At 33.2% G+C, this 12,709-nt stretch overlaps 1 protein-coding gene across 2 annotated transcripts in view; it reads right to left on the bottom strand.

The window, feature by feature from the left end:
* The window catches only part of ZCCHC7 (zinc finger CCHC-type containing 7), a 152,283-nt gene that overhangs the window by 31,889 nt on the left and 107,685 nt on the right, over positions 1-12,709 (bottom strand). For both annotated transcript variants that reach the window (XM_039344816.1, XM_039344817.1), the window contains one exon: positions 11,086-11,121. In XM_039344816.1, coding sequence (XP_039200750.1) covers positions 11,086-11,121 — 36 coding nt within the window. The remainder of the gene's footprint in view (positions 1-11,085; positions 11,122-12,709) is intronic.

The raw sequence follows: 12,709 nt of genomic DNA, 5'->3' as shown, positions 1-12,709 counted from the left end.
CAGCTTCAGTGTAATACCTTTTGCTTCTTGTTGGATGAATTCTTTTCATTACAACGTGAACTCCACACTGGGGTAACGTCCCTACATAGATTTGTTGAAGCTACAAAAGCTAGCTTTGACAGTTATTTGTCAATATAACACATAGCTCAGACATGTCAAACACAAGGCCTGGGGGCCGGATGCAGCCCGCGAAGTGGTTTCATGTGGCCTGTAAAGCCATCCTGGAGACAGTGAGGGAACGGCCCCCACTGCCTTGTCCCTGGCCCAGACTGGCCGGGAGCCAATGTACAATTTTGTGGTGGCCATCTATACTGAAACACATTCAGTCTTAGCTCCACAAGGTCATCTACAAACAGCAAGGAACCAGCCCCTGCCGCGTCGGCCCCACACCCTGGGTGCATGCTGGAGAAGTGTCACCCTTTGTGAGGAATGAAGAAATGGACCATGCCTTGGCACTTGCCCTGGTCCCACCCCCTTCTGCCAGAGACCCTCAGATCTGTCTCACTTCTGCCCAGGCCCCCACAGGCACCCTTGATGCGAACGATGTAGAGCTGGCCATGCCCACCCAGTAGGCCACACCCACTCCATCCACGCCCACCCAGTAGGCTGCACCCACCCTGGCCACACCCACCCAGCCCCCCGAGGGCAACCACAATGCTGAGGCAGCCCTCAATGAAATTGAGTTTGACACCCCTGACATAGCTGATCTATTTGTATAATTTGATTTTTACTAAGTCTGAAGTGTCCATGACTTTACACTTTCTATAGACTTCATTTCAGTTTATGAATTGGGCTGAGAGACAGTGACTGGCCCAAAGTCATCCAGCTGTCTTTCATGCATAAGGCCATATTAGAATTAATTTTCCTGGTTTCCAGTCAGGTGCCTTAACCACAACACCAGGTGCGTCCAACCTTTTGGTTTGTCTGGGCTACAACAATGAAGAGGAATTGTCTTGGGCCACATATAATCTCTCTCTCTCTCTCTCTCTCTCTCTCTCTCTCTCTCTCTCTCTCTCTATATATATATATATATATATATATATATATATATATATATATATATATATATATATATATATAGTATTGTATATAAATAACGAACTTCCTTTATTTTTTATATTTTTATTATAAAGAAATTACTTTGTGGGGCCACAGATTGGACATGCCTGTACTAGATCAAACTAGCTTCTATATCAATACTTTATCCCCATTAAATTCATCCCACTTTTTCACCAGCTCTGGCCCATTTTTACACCTGGGACAATTTTTAAAAACCTCACTATTCCTTTTTAAAAGCTATTGTGTTTAAATTATTTTTACAGTACACTTTCTAATCTTTCAGAGAAGACAGGAATATTCAAGCACATAGACTTTTCATCTAGAGGTAGGTATTTATACACACAGCAGAAAAGATAACAGCAAATCACATATTATACTCTTGATATGGCAGAAAGGATAATTATTCTTGATTAAGTGATTTGGAATACTTAGCTTATACCAGTTATATTTCAGATCTTCTATTCCAGTTCCTCTCAAACTTTTATATAATGTACACATAATTTCACTGGCTATCTGATGTAGATCCATATAGGTCTAAATTTTTATATAGAAAAAAAATTGCAAAATCATTCCTTGTTCTAGATTTGAGTAAATATTGTACACTCATGGAATTTTAGGATGTTACTGCATAACATCTATAGCTTTAAGTTTGGCAAAGAAAGAGAGGAGTCAACTTTCTCAACAAAAAGGAATAATATATTCAACAAGCAAACAGGCTTCTAATTAGAAACAGATACTTTTGAACTTAACAAAACACCAAAGGCAAATAGAAATGTGACATCTGATGTTCACATTGGGGAATAAGAGGGCAAAAATTTTAAATATCTCTAGGAATTGATTTATCCTTTTCCAAACTTTCATTTGCATTTATACAAAGGAAAACCACGGGAGATTTTTTTTTTTATAAAATAACTTTTGATCTACTTACATATAAAAATAAACCCCCAACTCTGGAGTTGGACAAATTTAATTTACCTATAAATGATTTATTGTAAAATGCTATAAACACATACATATACACACAAAATTAAAGGGGAAACATTTTAATTTACCATAAAATAAAACAATTTTGATCTGGAACAGAATTTTGCTTATAAAAAGAGTACTTGCAATATTGACTTTCTGTTGCAGCCCTGAAAATGAGCTATAGAGAATGAAGGAACTCTTTAAGAACATATAGGATCTCTCTCTCTCTCTCTCTCTCTCTCTCTCTCTCTCTCTCTCTATATATATATATATATATATATATATATATATATATATATATATATATATATATATATATATATATAAATAGTCGAACACCAAGAGAATAAAATTATACAAAAGTTAAAAATGTTAAAACTTTTATTTACTAAACCTAGCTTTCGTCAAGAGCTCTTGACATCATCAGGGTGTAAACAGCAACTACCGCCCGTGACAGACAGAATCACAAACGGGAAACTAGTGAAACATGCACTAACTGCAAGGAAAGGGGAAATACCCCAGCTAATTTTAGAACTAGCGAGAAAGACGCACGTAACAGCATACGTAGAAGGGGTGAGAAACAACCACACCCCAATGCAGGACACACACTTGGATTACAACGCACACAGCTGGGACCTATGACACGATCCAAGAGCCGAGCGCAAATGATTGGAGGCTGCATATAAGCCCTCCCAACGACTGCCGTTTACACCCTGATGATGTCAAGAGCTCTTGACGAAAGCTAGGTTTAATAAATAAAAGTTTTAACATTTTTAACTTTTGTATAATTTTATTCTCTTGGTGTTCGACTATTTATTGATTTTAATATGAACATACCCAAGAGTCATATTTTTACTTGCATAGCTGATATATTTATATGAGTAGATAGCAAATTACTATCCATTTCAGTAAGAGAGGATGTCCATTGAAGGAAAGGTTAACAGAAGGACTCCTGTTTAGAGAACAGCACCAGAATTCATGGAAAATCTTGTTGATGTAAGGCTCTGAATCCAAATTTTTAATCTATTCTCAGAGAAAGCCTATACATTAAAATGCTTTTTCTATGCTCAGTGTTCCTTCTGTGAATAGGAATTCCTTTTATGGGGGCAGGGGGAATCTATGGCTACAATTCAGTGCATACAACCTATAAAGAGAAAGAAACAGCTGCAAGTAGGCACTTTTCTCTTTGCTACTAGCTATTCATCAAAACAATAATAACGGGTAGCAAAATGAAGTGCTTTGGCCAAAATACTCCTTTCAGGTGATTTCTTCTAGATTCCTGAAATCAAAGAGACAAACACTTTGTTTGGGGGGCCAAAGGAACACAAGCTTGTATGTGATATTGTATTTTTGCTGTGAAAAAAAATGTTTTCTCAACATGAGACAATGGTAAACTATCTGTGTTAGAAATCCCTCTCAGCCATCAATGAAAATATAAACCACCTTAGAAGCTATTACTTGGAGAAAAGGACTTCAGCTCATTTGAGGTTTCATTTAATAAGAACTAACCATAGTTGTTTGAAGTCCCTCTGAACTCAAGCCTGGTTTGTAAGTGCAGAAAGCAGAACAAGAGCCACCATTAAAACATTCCAGGAATCTCTTGTTCCCATTCTCATCCAATTTATAACACTTAATACCAATTTATTTATTTATTTATTTATGAGACTTATATACTGCTTTAAGTGCAAGACTCTCTAAGCGGTGTACACCAGTAAGCAATGTATATATATATTTCCATTGCCCCCAACAATCTGAGTCCTCATTTTACCTATCCCGGAAGGATGGAAGGCTGAGTCAACCTTGAGCCGGTGAGATTTGAACCTTAGTTCAATTCCCTTAGATTATAAGCTTCTTCACTTATTCTTCATCTTTGCCATGACTTTGTCTTGCACTATTTTTCACCCAACACAGAAAAACAGAAAAGATAGAGCAAAAGTAATAATACCTAATTTATATTTTGGTAATATTACCAAGAATGGTAAGAATGAAAATTAGGAAGTCAGTGCTATTTTTTGTATGATTAAGGATGTGCTTGTGACAGTTTCTGACACACAGTGAAGTCTTATTCTTCTGCATAATCTTCTGCAAACAATTATAGTTTTGGCATTACTTTACAACAAAATGAAAAAAATACTGTTGTTTTATATTTGGCTAGGAAATCCTATGTGATGTTGATTCTCAAGACTTCAACTGTACAATCACAGGAACTTCCAGTACCTGTTTATTTACTAGTGTTGTAAGAGGATGCAGTAAGTCGAGGTAGGACAACTCACCATAGCCAATTTGCCACGGAACAATTCCACGCAGAATAACTCAAGAGAGGGACAAGTAAATTGCAGTGGGCCTTGTCTTGCTTTAGATTTAAACCTCTCAAGGTAGAAGTCCTTGAGGCTGGGGTAAGCCAGAGCATAGAGTTCACAATTCACTTGTCCCCCTCTTGAGTTATCCAGCATTGAATTGTCCCACAGCGAGTTATCTCGCGGCAATTGGCTACAGTGACCGTCCTGTTGGAATTGGCCGAGGCGAGTCAGCTGGGGCAAATTGTCCCATTCCAGGGTGCTGTTTCCCCATCACATAAGCCTGTATATAGTGTTATCTGATTAAAAAACAGGAAAATGTTATATTCTGCAACACTAGCATTACCCGCTCCCCAAAAAATATTGCTGAAATAGCCAGAACACTGGATTTTCTTTTCAAAACAACAAAACAAAAACCTAAAGCAATTGGCAATGCCTTTGTAGACCTCATCCCAGGGCAATAGGGCCTTCATGATTAAGCAGCTATTTGAAGCCAGGCTCTCTTGAGCTCACTTTGACATACCCTTCACAATAGCATCAGGATGTGATTCTGAACTGAAGGCAATAAAAACACCTCAGTTGAGTTATAGATTCAGTGGCTTACTTTATGTAAAAAGGTTTTTTAAAATTAAAAACTAATATGCGGAATTCAGATTCAGCCGACATGTTTTAAAAACCGCAAGTCATTTATCTTGAACAGATTTATATACTAAAAATATTTCATGCTTCTGATTTTTATGACGTAAAATCCTTGTTGCATGTTGTACTTTCATCTTAAGGATAACTCAAAATATTAACACAACCAACCTGTATCCATGAACGTAAGACTTTATGTTACTAATTACTACTTACTAACTACAAGAGGTCATATTTACAGTCAAGAATCATTCTAAATCCTTCTCATGTAATACAATGCAACATTTAAAATATTAAGCCTGAAGGCTTATTAAAATGTATTCAATGCTACTTTACACACAATCTAATTGAGAACAAATATTTACCTGTCTGACAGGTAAAACATGCAGTAGCTCATTGTTATTTCACTTCAAATAATGGAGACATACTTTGTCAAACTAAATCTCAAATTCTGTTAATTCCTATCAATCATCATAAAAGAACCTAATTGGAACCTAAAGAATCTATTTTTTTAAAAAAGGAACTATATCTTCTAAGGAGAATTGTATTTCCTCAAAAAATCACAGCAGAAATAGAAGCTATATTCTCCCTCTCTCCCAAAAAACTAAGAAAAGATTAAAGTTTATTTGAACAAATGTGTATTTTTAATTCAGTATGCTGAATTAATCATTTTTTAAAGTTTTGCATCACATTATCTTTCTCACTATTACTTTAATAATTTCATATAGATTTGCAAACATTTATGAGGATCTAAAAATTAACGATCAAGCTACTTTGACAAAATTGGAACATGTGTAATGATTGAGAATCATTATTCTGAACTATGATAGGAATAATGAAAAGAATACTCTAATACTGATCATGTTTTGAAAATCCTGATTTTTAAAGCAGATAATTTGAAATAATTTTAGACACAATAACTCTTATCCAGTTTAGGAGATCCATGCGGGTTAATTAATTCTGATGTATGTATCACTTGCTGGATCAGGGAACATAAGTGCAAATTTGACAGTCATCCAAATACAAGTAAAAAAATATAACTAAGTCTCAATACTATCAGTCTTCACTATACATTTTCGTTCACATTCTGCCGCAGATAAGTTGGCCTTTAAAACATGATTGGCACAAAAAGGAAGCAAATATTTCTAAGTCCATTGTAAACAAAACAAATTAAAAATAGAAAAAAACATGGTTGTTGTTATTGTTGCTGCTGCTATTATTATTATTAGGAGCTTTTGTAGTCAGCAACTACATTTGACACATGAAGGGATGTTAGTGGTACCGTATACCAATCCTTAGAAACAAGTGACCAACAAGCAAAAATAAATAATAAATATGAAAATTTCCCCAATGTATCCAATTAAGGGATACCTTCCCTCCCCTTTCACCCCACAACCTACCGTAATCTTAAAATCTGCTTTTGGAATGTTAACATGTACAGAATATTTTCTCTTCTAATAGTGACTTTCTGTAAATATTTAAATACATTAAACACTTCAAACACTTGTAATAATATTAATAGCCAGTTTGGTGTAGTGGTTAAGGCATCAGGCTAGAAACCAGGAAACTGTGAGTTCTAGTGCTGGTTCAGGCATGAAAACCGGTTGGGTGACTTTGGATCAGTCACTCTCTCTCCCAACCCAACCCATCTCACAGAACTCTTATTATGGGGAAAATAGGGAAGGAAGGAGTATAATGTATGTTTGCTGTCTTGTGTTAGGGAAAATCTTTTTTTTTTTAACCAACTTATTTTACATTTTACTCAATCCAACATATAAATGACAGCTCAATTTTCAATGTAATAAGAATTATTAATTTATCAAGTGCCTTATATAGAAGACTAGCATCTTGGCATGTTGGAAACATTTGTTGAGTGCATGCATGTTAAGTGACACGTTCTGCTGAATTCAAATGAAACTTACTCCCCAAATAATGCACACAGAATTACAGCTGTAATATCTAAAGCAGCACTAAAAGTAAATACTGCTGCCATTCCATCTCATTATGGTATTGCCATTATTGGAGGTAGGAAAGCGGTGTTGTTGTTACACACCAGATAATGTACTTTTACTTATTTGGGAAGATAAAACTATTTCAATATGTACTCTAGCAGTGTTCTAATCTAGCAAAAAAAGGATTAATGATTGAATTAAGAAATTAATTTGATATTATTATATATTTATGTACAACGTAACTAAAGAAATTCTGATAATATCAAAATATTTAATCATTTTCAATGAAAATTTTTAAAATGCAAGGCAATGTTTCCTAGAAAATAAAGAAAAAATTACCATATGTTCTCTACCAAATCTTTTCTATTATAATTTATTTACACACTTTGGTTAAATAATAAGTCAGGATTTATTGTTTTATTTTCAACATAAAGTATCTCTTAACTGCCAATCTTATTATTACTGAAGTTTTTCTTTCACAAACATCAATGGAAGTTAGTAATCATTTCAAATGAGTTCCACATTCATCCAATCCCCAAGAATATTGAGGTAAATATTTTCAATTTTGTAGGGTAGCATTTTGAAGTTAAATTCTAAACAATAAAACTGAAGAGTTCTCAGTACAACAAAGCTGGGCACATTTACTTGTAATGTCATTCAGTCTTTTTCTTTGGAACTTATTTCTGAGATTAGCTTGAAGACTGAAAGAAAATTGTGTAAAAGTCCAAAAATCTACATTTAAATTAAACAAGCAAACCATGTTTGTAATATCATGTATTTCAAATATGTCTATTAAATTAGAAATTCTATGTTCTCTTTTAATATTAATATATGAACAGAAATATGAATTTAAAGCTTGTTATATGACAGTGTCCAGTAGCAAATTGTGATGACGTGTTGGTGGTCATCATGGGGAAAGTGCATGCACAAAACACGGTAACAGAAAAAATCATAATCCCCTGGAAAAAAAATCATCCATTGCCAAATAGCTTTAAATATAAAGAAAAGCATCACAAGTAAAATAGAAAGAGGTTCATATGCTGATAAAGCTTTGTTTTTGCTTGAAATTCGTTTTACTCTAAAGGATTTTAAACCAAACCAATTCTTATTGCATATGCAATTTTGTATGTAATCTATAAATTATACTCTTTGCTATTTTAAAATGGATGATAATCTCTTTCCTCGAAAAGGATTGATATAACATATAAACATAATTTTATAAGATTTACCTTGCTTTATATGACACCTGCTGTACATGTGAAATCTCAATTAAATATATTTTGATCATGATTAATTCCAATGAAGACACAATACATGTTTTATTCTAAGATATCCTACCCAACACAGTATGGCTGGCATTTTTTAATAAATCAACATAAGACTTTAGTGGAAAAAAATAATACAATTTTGAAAACATCACATTATTAAAGCTGTTTAACCTGACAATTATAATTGTATTATAATTAAAATAAAGCTGAATATTGCTATTTTGGATCACTGTGGACAACTCTGAATGAAAGAAAGCAGTCTTTGTTCACAGCTTAAATTATATTACTGTCCCTCCCATACATCTTCTTGAAAATATTATGATCAAAAGACAATCTGTAAGTATATGAATAAAAAAAGTAGTCAGAAAGCACAAAGCAAGCTAGAGCGACTGGTATATAATCATCACTGATTTTCCAGGATGCTCTACTAGTTGAAGAAGTAGAACGTTCAATTAGGAGGATATATATTGTAATGGTGCTATTATGATTCGTTTCCACAGCATCATACGTACATACATGGTTCTAATCTTCATCTTTTGTCAGCAGCCTCCCATGGTTCCTAGACAGCATCCTTCTCCATTCTTTTTGCAAGCCTTAAGGGCAGCTAGTGGAAGGGAGAATCAGCCATCACCTTTCTGTTGCATATACACCCTTCTGAATCCCAAACAATGTGTACTCAAGGCCAACAGTTCTCTGCATTGATAAGACCATAGGGACTCATCTTTCATCAATATAAAATCCATCTAAAACTGTCATATGTTTTCCTTAATGTTAGTATGATATATAGGAAGTCAAGAAGACCAGGGAAAGTAAGGTGCTTCTAAGCCAGATGAAATGGGTAGGGATCTTACCTACTTAATGGAAAATGCAGTGTGGATAGATTTGCAACTCACATGTAAAAAATGTGTTAATGTAGGCTGAAGGGTACATATTTTATGAGTCGTAGAAAATCCTGAAAATAGCACATCGCTATTTATGAAATAATCTGAGCTTATGTTTAATATGCATAATATAAAAAAGGATATGATTTATAGTATGTGTTTGTTAAAAACTATATGTATTCATTTACAGTATCATGCTTTCCAAATCTCTTATTTCACTTTTCATTCTGGCAGCACTCTGAAAATGTCACCAAGACTTTTGGTATGCCAAAATTGTCAGAAAAAGGATAAAGGCAATCCATAACTATCAGCTACTTTATTTAGCCATTGTTATTGGTAATATGATTTTGACTGTGGTAACCACAATGAGTCAATAGATGGCACCCCTTCTCTTAGTAAGAGAGCAAAACGAATAAAATTTACAAAGTCTCAGAAATAACAAATATGTTCTATTGATCTGAAGCGTTCATAGCAATTAATTAGAGACATTTTGCTTATGCATGAGAAAATAACCACACATTTTATATAACCCTTTAATAAACATGCATAATAAGTAGGATTAAAAGATTATCTACATGGTATATATTAGTATGTTACACTAAATTTGTTTTCCTTTTGCAGATTTCCTATATACTTCATATTCTGGTTTATTGCAAAATATTACAACTCGATTCAACTGTACTTAGACAAATGTGGAATGTATTGTTTTAACATGAGCGTATAAATTCAAATATGAATTAGTAGTTATTTCATAATTTTGAGGACTAATGTAAAGATGCCCATGGTACATCAATATAAAGAGCTTCACGTTTTGTATTTTGTAGTGTTCATTTTATGATGTTCTTTGAAAACAATTTAGATAGATAACACATTGTTTTTAATGTACTTGCAATTCCTTGTGTGTGTCTAATCACATTTGGCTAATAGAGAATATTCTATTCTATTCGATCAATATTGGAACCAATAAAAAATATAAAGTCCTGTATCAGAATCACACAAGCAGATTGTATCCTTTCTTTTCAGAATCCAAAAGACAGTATTAAATGAAAATTTATTAATTCATCTAAAAACTTTTTTAGAAGTGATACTTCTTGCAGCCTTAAGATTAAAGTAGCCAAATAATAATCTAAGTAGTTTCTCCATATTAAATTCCTATTTGAATAGAGAAACTACACCATAATATTTTGAAAACCTCAGCCATACTATATAATGATGCCTATTCAAGCCATCTCTGATTCTGCAAACAAATGCATGATCAAGGAAATTTCAGAAATGTATTATTGTAAAAAGTATATAAGATTAAAAAGAAACAGGTCATACGAAAGTATAGAGAAAAATAGGGGAACTCAAAATCACTGTTGTGGCCATATGTATCATCCATCTATCAACTATATTTTCTTCTAACTAAGAAAAAACAGTTCACAAATAAGTTCTGTTCTTGAGCCAGTTCATCTCTTTATGATTTGCCAACAGCTATTCTAATTTTCCATGACAAATTCAGATATAGTTAGATAAATTATGAAGACCGAACTTTGCATGGTTTACCACAAATATACATACTATTAATAGTCACTTAAAGTGAAAGTTTTTTAGTATGTTCTGACTGTGCTTTATAAAGTTCCTCATAAACAGATATCAAAAATCTGTTTTATTTCTAATTTTGGTATCTCATCAAAGCAACTAATCACAAGAACAATGAAACTATAACAGTTTCTGTAGTGTCCACAATATGTCTAGTGATGTTGGTTTTTAAAGGAGACATTTCATTCTTGTTATGTACTTCTGAAGAAGCTATAAGCAGCAAACTGATATGGTACTACCACAGGTGATTTCTATTGCACAAACTGTTTAGAAGAACATGGAAGAAAAAAATAGCATAGATATTCTTGCATTCTTCAATTCTAACTCTCCTTAGATATTTTATTAACTTTCTTCAAAAGATCCTTGTCTCTATTTTATGGTCAGCAGTTCACAGAAGAGTAAATAGGCCAGGTGTAGGACAAAATAAAAAGGTGTTTCTACTTACTGTTAGGTGATACTGCCTCCATATTTCTGGGCAAGCCTGGAAAATAAAAATATTGATCAGCTGGGAGCATGAAACAAGGTGCTTTACAGCCTGTTGATTTTGGCATAACACAGTAACCACTGGTGTCGGTCACAGGAAAATAAGAAGCTTAACTGAGAGGGTCTGCATTTCAGCTTCAAAAACCTGGCTAGACAGTTTAATTGAATTTTACACTGGTTTAACACACTCCCTGCCATTGTCAGAAAGCCAGCAACAGTTTCTCCCCCTTTCTTTTTGCTAAAGTTTAGAACTTTTGAAGACAAGTTTATAATAGTCCCAAAATGTAAATAAATGCTGGAGCTGCTCAACTTTTAAGGCTAGTGTGATACACCACTAAGATATTAATTTATATCATATTATCATTTAATTGTTCTATCTTTGAATACAATTTTAATTTTAATCAAAATATTGCATGTAGTTATGCTTTTCTGCTTGCAGTTTTACAATTTCTGCATTATTCCACTTTGTTCTACCTCACAGAACTGCATAACAAAATAAGGCACGTTTGAATGCACAAAATAAGATTCCCTGGAGTACAACTATAAGAAAACACACAAAATGCTATTTAACACTAACTATTTCCTTCTCACTATAATTTTCACATTAGAAACCTAATACGGAATTTTCAAATAAAACCAGTCTTTCCATTTCAAATTTTAGAAAATAGCTGTTTTGATGTTGCTCTGACAATTCTTTCATTTTCCATTGTCTGTAATGGGACTAATTGGTCAACTTTCTGTATTATTGCAAGGTTTATAAAAATACATATTATAAAAACCATTCTAAAACAATCATACAATTTTCTTCTAATAATTTGTAGTTTAAGATAAACTAAGAGATTTTAAGCAATTTATATGTTGTTGTTTTTTTTAAAAAAAGATATAATCAAGTATTTTCTTTCTCATCCAAATGCAAATCTTTGGTGTTTTTTTAGACTTTACATCATTAGAAGAGGAACTATAAGCTACACTCAATATTCATCTGGACATCTGGAAAGAGGTATTAACTATTTTGTATATGCACACACATATACATGCTTTTATACACATAGAGGCAGACATGCAAACATCCTTTTCGATAAAGATATTTCTCTTATTAAACAATAAACATGTCTGAAACATACAATAAACAGATCTGCTCTTTTCTTCAATTGATCATGAAATCAGAACTAAACTATGAGTCCCCATTTCATCCTACAATAGTATTCTATTACTTTCAAGCTTTAAATGGATTTTACTGTTGGCAACATTTTCACTGGCTTACCATAGTAATAAACAAGCAGTTATTTATCCATTAGTTCTGGATAGGTCCTGATCACTCCATTGTTTTCAAGGATAATTTGGCTGAAAAACTATTGGCAATGAACTGCCTGATGCAAAAATGGCATTTTGATAGTATATGTCTCAGTCAATTAATAATAATAATAAAGTTTGTTCTAGCAAATATATCACTTCTAACATTAGGAGATCAAACATTGATATTATACAATGTTCTTATGTTGAGTAAATAAATTATTCAAACGTAATAATGAAACATTTATTAGGAAAGGGCTAAATTTCATATAATTGTATTTGTTCATTTTTAA

This window comes from Crotalus tigris, unplaced genomic scaffold (assembly GCF_016545835.1).
Source record: "Crotalus tigris isolate CLP2741 ecotype Arizona unplaced genomic scaffold, ASM1654583v1 scf7180000017939.2460400, whole genome shotgun sequence".
Taxonomy (NCBI): Eukaryota; Metazoa; Chordata; class Lepidosauria; order Squamata; family Viperidae; genus Crotalus; species Crotalus tigris.
This window is presented reverse-complemented; position numbering and strand designations above follow the sequence as displayed.